Below are 12341 nucleotides of genomic sequence, written 5' to 3'. Positions count from 1 at the left end.
ACAGTGTCTAGCGGAAGGAGGTGACCTGAATTCCTTTGAATTTAAATCACTAACAGATTCATTAAATGACATTAAGAATTCAATAGACTCCTCAAATATCAGGTATTACGTTTTGAATATTTAATTCTTAATTACACATTTTGTGCCAGCAGGCAATTCTTATGGTATTACCATATCTTATGGGTATGGGTTTTAATCTGGTAACTTATAGGAATGGTCCCATTTAACAAGGGGGCTTCTTAAAGGGAGTGTGAAATTAGCAGTTTTCTGTTTGAACCTATCAATGAAGTAACCTGATTTTTAAAAAGGAAAAAAAGAAGTGTTAAATTGAGGCAGCAACAACTAGACTTTCTTGCTCTTCAGTCATTCATGACAACCAGTAAGTTATTTTAGAGCATTTTCAGACTTTGAAATCCCACTAGTAAATGTACTATAAGTTCTTTACACCACAGAACAGTACAATTTCAGTATTTTTTGGTGTAGTTACTCAACCTCTTGTCTGTAAATATCAAAAGCTGGCATAGGAGACAATTACAGCTTCTGACCAGCTTCCATCGGTGATATTTTAAACCAAGAACCAGAAGAACGGCCACATTTTGCCAGATCAAAGGCCCATCTCATCTAGATGAGCCATTTTTCAACAGTTGTCACCAGCAGGTGCCCCAGGAAGCTTTACAAAAATAGCAAGAATGTGGTGATGGCGAGAACACAGTGATATTTGCCTGGAGTACACTGCAGCTTCTGACAATTTGTGACCAGGATATTTTTTTTTATAATTATAATGCTGGTAAATTGCATCATTTAGAAAATATACCAAAATGCTTAATATTTCCTTATACTCTCCATATTCGTATTGCTACATAATAATGGGAGGCTGCACACTTTTTATTTTTCAAAGATAGTAGGATGGCCTTTTGATTTAAAAATAATTATTTTTCATTTGTAGAAACAAAAATTAAAACCCAAACATTAGTGAAACTTCTCTATAATCAATACTGCAAATTCCATGTTGGAAGGGATTCAACTAAAGGTCAATGTACACTGCAAAGAAGGCGATGGTGTTTCCATTTCACTGTACTTATTTTGAGCATTTTCGCATCTCTTCATAATGTTTTTATTTCATTAACTCTGGTAATGTCAAAGTACCCGAGTCAGTAACTCTTGATTTCTTGCAGCTCTTTATGCAAGTGCTATTTTCACATAATCAAATTGCATTGGTGTGTGTCACTCTCTGAATTTCTGTATTGGCCATGTTCATACTTTGACTTTCGCTGAAGAAACATTCCAGCGTGACTCTTAAATATGGTGTTTAATGCTTTCTCCTTTTTCTTGTTTTTTTCCTGTAGCTGTTTTCAGAATAACGTCGAGATCCACGTTGCACATATTCAGAGTGGCCTGAGCCAGATGGGGAATTTACATGCGTTTGCAGCCAATAACACCAACAGAGACTGAACGTTTTCTTCCAAGCGTACAGCAAGTAGTTCCAGAAAATCCTCTTCCTTTCTATAGGCTTCACCAAATATCCTAACTGCCGAAAGACAAGGAAACCTCTCAGAAAGGACCCTCTTAGAATATATTCTATCTGCTTCTTAAGAAAACCAGCATTACTGGCCAGCGTGACATTAGATTTCTCTGTTTGTTATTCACACACAGTAGTTTTGCTAACTGGTAATCTCTTAGTAATTGCATTTATTATAATTAACTTGAAAACATAGCTTCGTATAATTTGAACTTTAGTTTTTAAAAGTTCAGACGAGTTCTGCACACCTCCTGCTGTCATCTCTGCGGGTACGTTAGCAGTGATTTGAAGAGGAAGTGCCCCAGTAGCCACGTGGGCAAGTCTTTGTTGGGTCAAGGCGGGCTACTGGGTGGGTATGGAGAGGTGCCCTTTCAGCCTCCCACAGCAGCGGTGGCAACGCAGGCGGAGCCTTTCTCGTCTGAAGCAGCGGCAGCAGGATACGGACAGCAAACAGAAGCTGGAAACTGGAGGATGTTGGGCAGGTCCATCCATCAGTCAATGCCTGGTTGGAACTTTTAATTTATCGTAACTTATAGAAGGAGTCTAATGAAGGAATAGAAAACCGTAACTGGTGACTTTCCAGAGAGAGATTGGTTATGGCTTTTTCCCTTCACGCGGGGCAAAAGAAGTGCTTTAGTTGGTATTTTATATAAATGACTGATTAAACGTATTGTTTTTCCAAATTTTTTGTTTGTTTTGCACAACTTTTGAATTAGATTACTGGTTATCCCACAATACCCAACGTATATAAATATGAAGATTTTTATAATTAAAGGTAACCAGTGAGGTAAACAGCAAGAATAAAGAGTGACAACCTGCCTATGAGTACCTTTGGGAATGTTTAATCTTGTAAAAAGTGTGTATTGGTTTGTTTAAATAGTCTTGTAAAGCTTCTGTGTAACGGATTGTTTCCAGATACGGATTTTCAGAGATAGCTGTAGAGATGTTTTTGATTCTTTTAGATGCCTCATTAAATGAGGCCTTTTATATGTTAATGTATAAAGAATATGTAAACAGGATTATTTTCAATTTTAAAATTTTGTATAGTTTAAAGATGCTTCTGTATTCTGTGTTGGTATTGTGCCACTGCAAAACTTTAGTGCAGAGTTTATATTTAGCTAAACTTGTTCTGTTAATTAAGAGAAATGCATAAATCTTTTATTCTCAATGAAATTTGTAACTCTGAATAAATTGACCTATGAGAGTTGATATATTTCACAAAAACGCAAACTTTTTTGCAGATGGTCTCAGGTCATTGGTTTTTTTACCAGAAGTTAATTTAATTGCTGAAAACGCAATGTTATGAGGACGAGGTGAGTAGCTGTTTTAAAATGCATTTAGGAACTTTACATGGGATATTACAAAATGATGCAAAACACTGACTTCGCCGAGTTACCCAGGGAAACGTACACCTGGTAACGCCACAGAACGTTGTAGCGGTCCCTGCAATTGCTTTTGTAATTACGTCACCCGTTATTTTGTGGTGTTACCATCCATTTTAAAGAAGACAGAAAGGTCCTCTCCCACCACCCTTTTAATTTAAGCAGAGGGAGGTGCCAAGGCCTGACTCAGGGGTTTGGTGTGACAGTAACGAACACCATCCACGGTGAACTCAGGAGAAAGGAACTTTCTTGATACTTGCTCTCACCCCTGTCCTTGTGGATTCTTAAACGTGCTCTTTCCAACACACTTTGTGTTGGAGCGGGGTTTTTGATTGCGGCGGGGTGACGTAACGTAAGAGGAAGGTACGTAATTTGTGATAAAAGTATCCACGTGCTTTGACTTGTCACTTGGCCAACGCATGTAGGCAACGGGAATATACGCGCTGCTTCTCAAGAGGCTGCGTTTCCCCTCGATTAGGGGTGTGTTGGGTCAGAGTTAATGCAGAACTCGCCACCACAACTACCGTAACTTTGGTCTGCAGGAACAGAACAAGTCGGTTTGGTTTCTTGTGGTCGCTAAACTTGAATTCACCCTGCACCCCCAAGAAATTATTGTCTCATTTTCTGTCTCCTGCCGTAAGTCCTTCTCTTGGGGGGCCTTCCTGACCCCTGACATAACAGCCCCTCGGACACCCACTCCACCTGGGCAGAGGTACCTAATTTTGGTCGGTTCGTTGGGTTTTTCCTTCATGTGTTTTTTTTTCCAAGGACAGCTGTTTTTTGGAGGGAGGATATCGATCAGCAATCCTGTGTGATGCCTCTTCCCCTTACGAGCTTGCAGCTCAACCATGGCTCAGCTGTCCCAGACCCTGCAAGCGCAGGTATGTTATGGGGTGACACTGAGGGATTGGGGGCGTGATTTCCCCACAGGGGGTATTTCTGCCACCAGGACACGGGTCACTTTCTTCTGTGCTGCCGAGTCCTCAGAGCCTCATGGCATTCAGGTGTTCTTCCCTAACAGTCTTACAGCTTGCTCTGAAGTGCAGCTTTGTAGGCAGGAAGAACTGGCCTTATCCTCAAAATACATATATAATAATATATCCTCCCTTAATAAACTCCATTACAGGAGAGGCTTCTGTTATTACTGATTTTGGTGTTCTCGGTGCAGAGCCGTTCAGCCCATTACCCATCACGTAACCAGCCTCTGTGTAGTCCCTGCTATTCAAATTGAAAGCTAAAGTGCCTTTACAGCGTTCACAAAATATTACTAATTTTCTGTAGTTTAACATTAACCTTGGTTTAAGTGGCAGATTTGAGGCTTTGGTCTAAGCAAGACGACGATTTGAGGGTTTGGGGTTTTATTTCTTAGGCCATAAATTTGCAGTTTTCGTTCAGGGATATGGGGTGGTTGTTTAGAGCAGACTGAAAGCAAGTACAGACCGAGAGGGGTTTAAGGCAGTTTTTGTGTCCTTCAGGTCTCTGACTCGCACCCAAACCGCAGCCGTGGCTCTCCAGGCCCTGGGAAGAGGAACCACTGGGATATCTCCCACCGCTGTGCTCTCCCCCACTTCAGCTAAGGTAAGAAACCCCGTCCCTGCACCAGGCACACACACAAAATAGAGCAAAAAAAAACCCGTAAACCTTTATTTTTATTTTTTTTTCCTCTCAAAAAGTCCCGACAGACCAGCCCCCCTCTTTTACTTTTCAAGACCATCCCCCATCCCCCAAAACACAGTGGACTCGGTTAACTTTTTGGCCAAAGGAGGTTAAATAGAAATACAAAAACGCGCTAATGGAAATCTTTAAATACAGTGTAAAAAGATGCCCTCAGCTGATGGAGCTGGCCCGTATCTTTTCTTAAATAAATAGGTAAAAATCAGTTACTACCGGATAAAGTGCAACAGCGGCGGAGCAAAGGGTGAGGTGGCGGGTACGGGACTGCCCCCCCCGCCCCGAGCCGCGGAGCCCCCGGAGGGGAACGGGTCCGGGTCCCGGTCCCGGCGGCGCTCAGAGGGCTCGGAAGGCTCCCAGGGCGTTCTCCTCCCACTCCGAGCCCGACTCCGAGTAGCCGCTGGTGTCCTCGGCGTCCGAGACGGGCGAGTACTGCCCGCAGAAGGCGAGGGCGGGCGGGTAAGGGGGCGGCCCCGACAAGGAGGGGGCTTCGGCCGGGCCCGGCGGGAAGCCCTCGAAGCCGGGGCCGGGGGGGAAGGAGGCGGCGGCCGGCGGCCACTCGCAGGGGGCCGAGCCCTCCTCCTTAACGGGGACGATGGGGGCCAGGCCGGAGAGGGCGCAGCGGGGCCGCTCCGGGGGGCGCGGGGCGGCGAAGCGGGGCGGCCGCGGGTAGCCCGGCGGCGGCGGGACGGCGGGGCCGGTGCGGGGGGGTCCCCGCTGGCGGCGGGACTTGGCGCGTCGGTTCTGGAACCAGACCTGGGGAGAGAAGGGCGGCCGTGAGGGCGGGCGTGCGGGGGCGGCCCCGGGGGGTGCGGTGCGGTGCTTCCCCCGGCGCCCCTCACCTGGATGCGGGACTCGGGGATCTGCGTGGCGTCGGCCAGCTTCTCCCGCAGGTAGATGTCGGGGTACATGGTGTCCTGGAAGACCAGCTCCAGCGTCTCCAGCTGCGCTGCCGTGAAGCTGGTCCGTTTCCGACGCTGCGAAGCCGCTGCCGCCGGCGCCCCCTCCGACGGCTCCGCCGCCCCCCCGGCCCGACCCGTCGGGGGAAGCACCCTGAGGCCGGGGGAGGCCGGGCCGGGCTCGCCGCCCCCTGCCCACCGTCCCGCGGGGAAGGCGAGCGGCTCCGCCGGGGGCTCCCCGAAGCGCAGCGCGGACATGGCAGCGGGCCAGGAGGGGGCCCGGGCCACCCCGCCGCCCTTTATAGCCGGGGAGGGGGCTCGGCGGGGGCGGGGGTTGGGGGGTGGGGGGAGCGGCACGGTCCCATGGGGAAGGTGGGCGAGGAGGTCCGGGCCCCCCGCCGTGCCCCGCAGCCCCGGTTCGCTGGTGGGTTGTCCCCGGCCCGGCGGCCTCGGTGGCGGCCCGGGCACCGCAGTCCCCCCCCCATCACCTCCGGCCGGGTGGGTGATGGCCGGTGGCCCTCGACCAGGAAACGCCGGCAGCGGAGGCGGGGGGGGGAGCGGAGCGGGGTTTGCATCCGCCTTCGGCGGGCGGAAGGACTTGGCACTGGGAGGTTGGCACCCCAGTCCCGCAGCTGGGTTATTCTGATACAACATCTGGGCTGATGTGGTTACTGGTGCGGAGGTGGGTGTTTTCCAGCAGCTTTGGCGAGGCAGGGATCTGGATCTTGCACGGTACGAGACCCAAAATAAACAAAATTTATCCCTTCCCTCATCCATGGCTGCTCCGTTAGCAGGGCTTTGCCGGCGTGCGGCCTCCTGCCTTGCCCACTGCTGAGAAAAACATCTCTTTTCTTTTTCAGGTGCCGGTCAAACGCACCCGGAGAGCCCCGACGGGGCAGAGACAGGCGCTGCTGTCCCCACCTTTCCCACCCGGTTGCTAATGGCTCCGTGCTCCCGCTCACACCAGCCCAGGCGCTTCCGCGAGAACGCTTTCCCAGCTGGAGAGGTCTCGCACCAACACCATGCCCCGACGCTCCGACAGGCCCTGCCTGGTCATCACCACGGCGATTTAGAAAGGGTTTGTCCTCATTTCGCTTTAAAGCACCATCTGTGAATAGGGACTTTGTACAAAAAAATAGCACTTTGATTGTCACCAGTTTTTAAACAATTTTTTTAAAGTTTTGTTCCTGAAGTATTTGTACCTTTGTGCTTTTTACACGTGTGGCGATCCGGGTGCTTTCGTTAATAAAGTTTCTAGGTCGATTGTTCCCGAAATCATGGCCTGTGGTCTGCAGACGGCTGTCAGAAACATGAGACTTGTACAGCGTTCTCAATTAGCGGTGTAACGAGGGGGCACGGGGGTGAGAAAGGGCACGGGTGGGTGCCAGCATTATTTTAGGTTTTTAACAGAAGACTTGGGGAGGGTTGAATTTACTCTGCAGATTCAGAAGATGCCACAGGTGGCACCAAAAGGAAATTATTCTGTATTACATTTACATGATGAATATTTTACTCTGTTTTCCATCAAATAACGTTTGCTGAAAAACGTAAGCAGAGGTTTCTTTCCTCCGTAAGGCAGAACAGAGACGTGACATCCTTTAGGTTCCCAAAGGATTTAATCCTGCTTTGAATTACGCCCTTGTAGGGGTTCTGACTTTAGTTTCGAGGATGTAGCTGGGGTGGATTAAGTACACCAGACAGAGAGAGCAGCTTTTTCAGGGAAATGTGTGTTTTTCACACCCTTATATGTGTTTTTCTTTCAGCAGCAGCCACCCGGGCTCGAGTAGCTGCTGGCACCGCAGCCCCCCTGCTGTTCACCCCCCTCCTGCCGCTTTCCCTTCAGCTGGGTGAGTTGCTGAGCCCTATGTGGGTCCGCACGGTGTGATCGGGGAACTCATCCGAGTTAAATTAACTGTACAGTAACAGCAGTTTGTTTTGCTTTGTTTTTTTCATCCAGCTCTGGGATTCCCCACCCGTGGGTCAGCAGCAGCCCCTGGGACGGCCCTACGAGCGAGGGTGCTGCCGGCTGGAGCAGGAGGGAGATGAGGAGATCCCATCGGGGGGTGCTTTCAGGGCTGCGTCTGGTGCTGAGCCAGAAGAGGACAAACCTGGGACATGCTGCCCAGGAGCGCAGTGGTTCTCGGTGTCAGACTTCCTGGTAGGACGACGACTTTATCAATGCGTATTGAATACCTACTCAGGAAAGAGCCGGTACTGGGGGCTAATAGACCTATTCCCAACTCATAAATCTGGAGATGGGCTGACTCTTTGATCTCCGGTGGCTGTGACATCCTTCGGGCCAAAACTCTTCTCAGTTCCCTTGCGTTTACGGTGCTGGAGGTGTTCCGGTAGCTATGCCGTAACAGCTGCCCGCGTGCTTCCCCTGGAGAGGAAATGAACGGAGACGTTCCCAGGCCTGAAAGCTTTCATTAAGAGACACAGATAGAACATTTATAGACCATTAAAAAGAAAAAAAAAGTCCGCTTTGTTACAGTGGAAGAAAAACCAAACTTAATTGTGATAGATGTTGTATTTGGGTGCAGTTTGACCCTCGTTCTGCCGTGCGGAAGAGGAAGCCTGTGTTTTGCAGCCCTGTAAAAGGCCGGGTTCACCTGTGCTGCTGTGGCTGAATCGTGTGGGCGCCCTTAACGCAGCCCGGAATTGCACCCACGGGCTCCGGGGAACAGGGTTCACGCTCAGTCATGGGAATTGCCCCTCGGCAGGCGATTTTTGAGCAGACGTTCCCTGTCTCAGCACAAAGGGGATTTTGATTCTTCCCTCAAGGCGCAGAAACTCTGACAGAAGCCCAGAAGCCGCTTGCTTTTTGAAATTAAGATGGCTAAAACGGAGATAACTAAGGAAAGAGCAGGCTCCTCGTGTAGCTAACAGAGGTGACACCCCACTTCAGAAGCATCTTTTAAAGGCGTGGATAGAGATCCTGCTTTACGTCACTTAAGAAGCTGAGGCTTGGGAAACCGGGGATGAGACACGACGGGTTTTGCCGTGCAGTGATTTGTCACCACTACTACAGCCTTTGCTGGGTCCACACTCCTCTGGCTTGTCACGTCGCTTCCCTCCTTCCAGGACTCCGCAGGGAGGCAGCTCTTGTATTTTTTTTCTCAGTATTTTTTCATTCCAGCAAAGATTATTACTTTTTTTCTTTTTGGTGATTTAGCGTGGATTCTCTGGTGTCTAAACCCACGACTGAAGCTTTTAGTAGTGCAAATTTAGTGGTCTCTTCTCTTCCCGACTAAACTCGCAAAGACTTGGTATCTTGCAGATCTCAATTTGTTCATCAGTTTTAATTGAAACTGGCCAACATGTCCAAAACCTTTGGAGTCTGACCAAAAAAGGAACAGTGGTCACTCAAACCTATTTTCATTAACTTAGAGACTAAGTTTAAGAAAATATAAACCCAAACCCGTATTTTTCCTGTTTAGACTTAGTTTAGGTTTAAGCTCTATAGAAGAAGCGATGCCTGTATAACTATCTGATAAATAAAATTAATTGTGGACCAGATCCATGTTAATGGAACTACACTTGCTCCAGAGCTGCTGCTGGATTGAAAATGCTGTATAATTTCCAGCTTCTCCAGCAGGGCCCTGATAGCAAAAGCCATTAATGCTCTCTAGGCTTAGGTTTTGAGGGTTTTTTTATTTTCATTCTGCCTGAGAGGAAATCTTTAAATGAATGCTTAATTTCCCATCGATTGCTTCTAGTTGCTGTGACAAAGCTCTTTACAGCTTCCCAACGCTTTTAGAGGTTTATCAGGTCTTTCCAGGTACCTACACCGAGATCTATATATTGAGGCGCATCCAGGCTTTTAGGTGGCTTCTGCGATCTCACGGTGATGTCATGTTTTTAATTTGAAGTTGCCATTTCATAGTGTTTGCGTTTTTAGCCCTCATGGTTAGAACAAGGAAGAGCTTGAGAAAGTGAGCTGCGGGTAGTGCTTGCTTTGGCATAGTTCACAGGTGTCTTGAAGTGTATTCTTGAGAGACCCGAGCTGCCTCTCCGTCTTGGATGTTCAGCCGTGTCCCCGAGACATGAGAGCTCCTGGCCAGAGCCCTGGCAGGATGCTGAGGAGGTCCTCGCTCCCTCACCCTGCACATCACCCTCTGCTCCTAGGGGAGTCCCGGAGCAGATCCCAGCCTCCCTGAAGACAGGGACCAGCACTCTACAGTGTCCCGAATGGTGTGACCTGTGACCAAGGGGCTAGGCTGAACCCCTTCCAGGGCTTTTGTACCTAAGGGTAAGAAATATGTGATGGAACCCATGGCACTGGAGAACCGTAATGATGTCAAAGCCTGATGACATCCATTCCACGCAGGACGCTGCTTGTGCAGCCCAGCCCAGCCACGGTGCCACTGGTTCTTCCAGCTCACAAAGTAAAGGACCAGGTCACAAAGTAAAGGGCCAGTCCTGCCCCACAGCTCTGTGCACAGAACTTCCATGGGGTTAAAATAAAGGCGATGTGACGTGCAGTTGTGTTCTCTCTGAAGGATGACGGTCTCGCTTGGCAAGGATCTGATTACATTCATATATGCATGATCTGTTTTCATCTGGAAACTGAACTGCTGTCTCCCTTTGTTTTTGGCAACAAGGAACTCATAGTGTCTTGTGACTTCAGCCCTGTGCTTAGGAGGGGGATGTGAGCTGGTCGGGACAAGCCATTTCCTGAGAGGTGTGAGACAGGACTTCAAGACCTGGTGGTGCCATTCGTGTATTCCTCTCGGAGGAGTTGATAAGAGCTTCAGACAGCACAGAAAGCCTTGAAGGGGGAGGCGTAAGAACCTCGCAAATGCATATGAAAAGATCAAGGGGCTGCATTTGCTAAATCCCAACAGGAGCAGATTTGTGGAGAGATGCCCAGGCTCAGAGGGGACCAAGCGGTTGCAAAGGGGCAAAAGCAGAGCAAGTCTGATGGCCAGCAGCTGGCTCCCTACCTTGGGAGGGAGAGGGAGATCAAGGATTTGGGAGTGGGAGGGAGATAAGAGCAAACGGTGGGGGTGGGAAGAGGGAACGGAAAAGGCAACGGGGAGGAAGCTGCCTGGAGACAGGAGAGGCTGGTTGAAAGGGCAGGGGATATTTAGGGTCAGATTTAGAGACTGTTAAACCTCAGCCTGCCTTTGAGTTTGGAGATCCCCTGAGGATGGCAGGATGCGTGTACCTGGCTCTCGCTGTGGCTCCTGCAGAGTGTAGGCAGTCCCACGACGATTGCTGTGGCAGCGAGCCCTGGGCTTAAACCATTCCTCCTTGCAATTTATCTCTGTGCCCTCTCTGATTTCATAGCTTGCGGTACTGCCAGAGAACCTAAAGCCACTATTTAATAGAGCTCGTCATGTTGCTTTGCTTACTCATATGCTCTGAACAAGGTGATACCCCATCCTTAGAGATATTTTCCTTAATGAAGAATTTTACAGCAACTGTTGTTATAAATAAGCATCTGGTGATATATGTTATATATAAGCATCTGGCTGTATATATAAAACTCCTGGGTTATCTGAACTCCCAGTAATGTTTAATTAATCCACTGTACAAGCAAAGGAAAAAACCTCTATCTCTGCAGGTGAACAAAAAAAAAAAAAAGCCAAAAAAAACCCAAAGAAAGAAGAAGGTAAGAATGGAAGAGCTGAGGAAAAACACAGGACCTTGTTTACCTCCTCTCCTTTTCGTATAGCACTTAGGAGAGGGAGCCCAAATAGGCACAGACAGCAGGGCTGGCCTGGGAAGGCAGGGTGATATATAGCAGAGAGGCCACATCCTCTTTTAATAGCACCAAATAACAAGGTAAAGCTCGGAACAGTCCCCTCTCTGCCTTTTTTCAGGCTCCTTGGCCTTAGCAAGCAGTGTTAAGGCGCTGTTTGTACCTTTTCTTGGCAGACTCCTAAACCCTGCCCATGGTGAGGTCTTCCTTCTACCCCGACTTAGCCGATGGCAGTCACGAGACTGTTTCTGTCTTGTTTCATATCTGTCTCATGCTGAAATCTGTGAGATGCTGAAAAATTAATGGATTTTAATGAGAATTTCACTTTTTTCTTCTTTTTTTTTTTTTTTTTTTTTGTGTTAAAGATTATGTGTTAAAGATTATTGAGGAAAGGATCCAAACATGAAGGACATTTTGCTTCAGTGGTTCAAAACCAGAAGGCAATGCATAGAACCAGAACTTTCCCGGTAAGGTTGGATGCCTGTTACAATAGGAACATGGATCCACTCTCTTCCTCTGGCTGCTCTGCTGCCATTAAACCCCACAAATCTTCCCTCTCTGACTGGTGTTGACTGGAACTGGCTTCCCTGCACTCCCCTGCTGCTGCTCAGGCATGTGCCGAGGCCGATGCTCTGGCTTCAGTCTTATCCTTTATACTAGATGTTTCCCATCTTCTTTTCTGGTTACTTTTGGAGACAAGGGACTGTCGGTTTCTCGTGTATCGTGGCATTTGCAACAAAACCATTTTGTTTTTTTTTCCCTAGTGTTTTTTTCTCTGAGTTCCTTCATTTCAAAGCTATTCAGGCTTCTGTATAGTTTGGAAGATTTTCAGCTTTAACGTGTAGATGGAAGCTGGGAAGTTCCCACCTGAGCTGGGGATTTGCAGCTGATCATTAAATCAGCATTTTCTGGTGGTCGTAGCTGGGGAGCGCAGCGGTTACTATGCCATTTGATGAAGTAATTCTCTTCCATGCAGGAATTGACTCATTTTTCTTTGCTATTTAAGACCACACTGAAGAAAAGAAAAAGAAAAATACCATGCAAGGAAACCCAGGAGGCATTATTCCTGTGGGTTATCCTGATTTTTGTAAGCCCACGGCACGATTTTCTGGTGTCTGACTCACACAGAGGCATTTGCATAGAAAAGCACTCCTCCTCCTGCC

At 48.2% G+C, this 12341-nt stretch overlaps 2 protein-coding genes across 5 annotated transcripts in view; one reads left to right on the top strand and one right to left on the bottom strand.

Annotated features, from left to right (window-relative positions):
- LIN9 (lin-9 DREAM MuvB core complex component) overlaps nucleotides 1-2746 on the top strand; it is a 39629-nt gene extending 36883 nt beyond the window's left edge. For 2 of the 4 annotated variants that reach the window (XM_074168002.1, XM_074167999.1), the window contains 2 exons: nucleotides 5-102; nucleotides 1347-2746. In XM_074168002.1, coding sequence (XP_074024103.1) covers nucleotides 5-102; nucleotides 1347-1452 — 204 coding nt within the window. In that variant the 3' untranslated portion in view covers nucleotides 1453-2746. The remainder of the gene's footprint in view (nucleotides 1-4; nucleotides 103-1346) is intronic. The other 2 variants (XM_074168001.1, XM_074168000.1) reach the window with 1 other exon arrangement.
- Nucleotides 2747-4908: 2162 nt separating this feature from the next.
- MIXL1 (Mix paired-like homeobox) lies at nucleotides 4909-5729 on the bottom strand. The gene is made up of 2 exons (XM_074144221.1): nucleotides 5415-5729; nucleotides 4909-5328 (listed from the first exon to the last, which is right to left on the bottom strand). Exons 1-2 carry the CDS (start codon nucleotides 5727-5729, stop codon nucleotides 4909-4911), a joined length of 735 nt encoding a protein of 244 aa, XP_074000322.1.
- Nucleotides 5730-12341: the final 6612 nt, after the last annotated feature.

The sequence above is a fragment of the Numenius arquata genome, chromosome 2 (genome assembly GCF_964106895.1).
Source record: "Numenius arquata chromosome 2, bNumArq3.hap1.1, whole genome shotgun sequence".
NCBI lineage: Eukaryota > Metazoa > Chordata > Aves > Charadriiformes > Scolopacidae > Numenius > Numenius arquata.
This window is presented reverse-complemented; position numbering and strand designations above follow the sequence as displayed.

What these genes read in the sequence shown, in the direction of transcription:
- MIXL1 (XM_074144221.1), bottom strand. Translation starts at nt 5,729, where the DNA reads ATGTCCGCGCTGCGCTTCGGGGAGCCCCCGGCGGAGCCGCTCGCCTTC. An exon ending in TCCCCGAGTCCCGCATCCAG is followed by an intron (nt 5,329 to 5,414) that starts GTGAGGGGCGCC and finishes TTCTCTCCCCAG; the next exon opens with GTCTGGTTCCAGAACCGACG.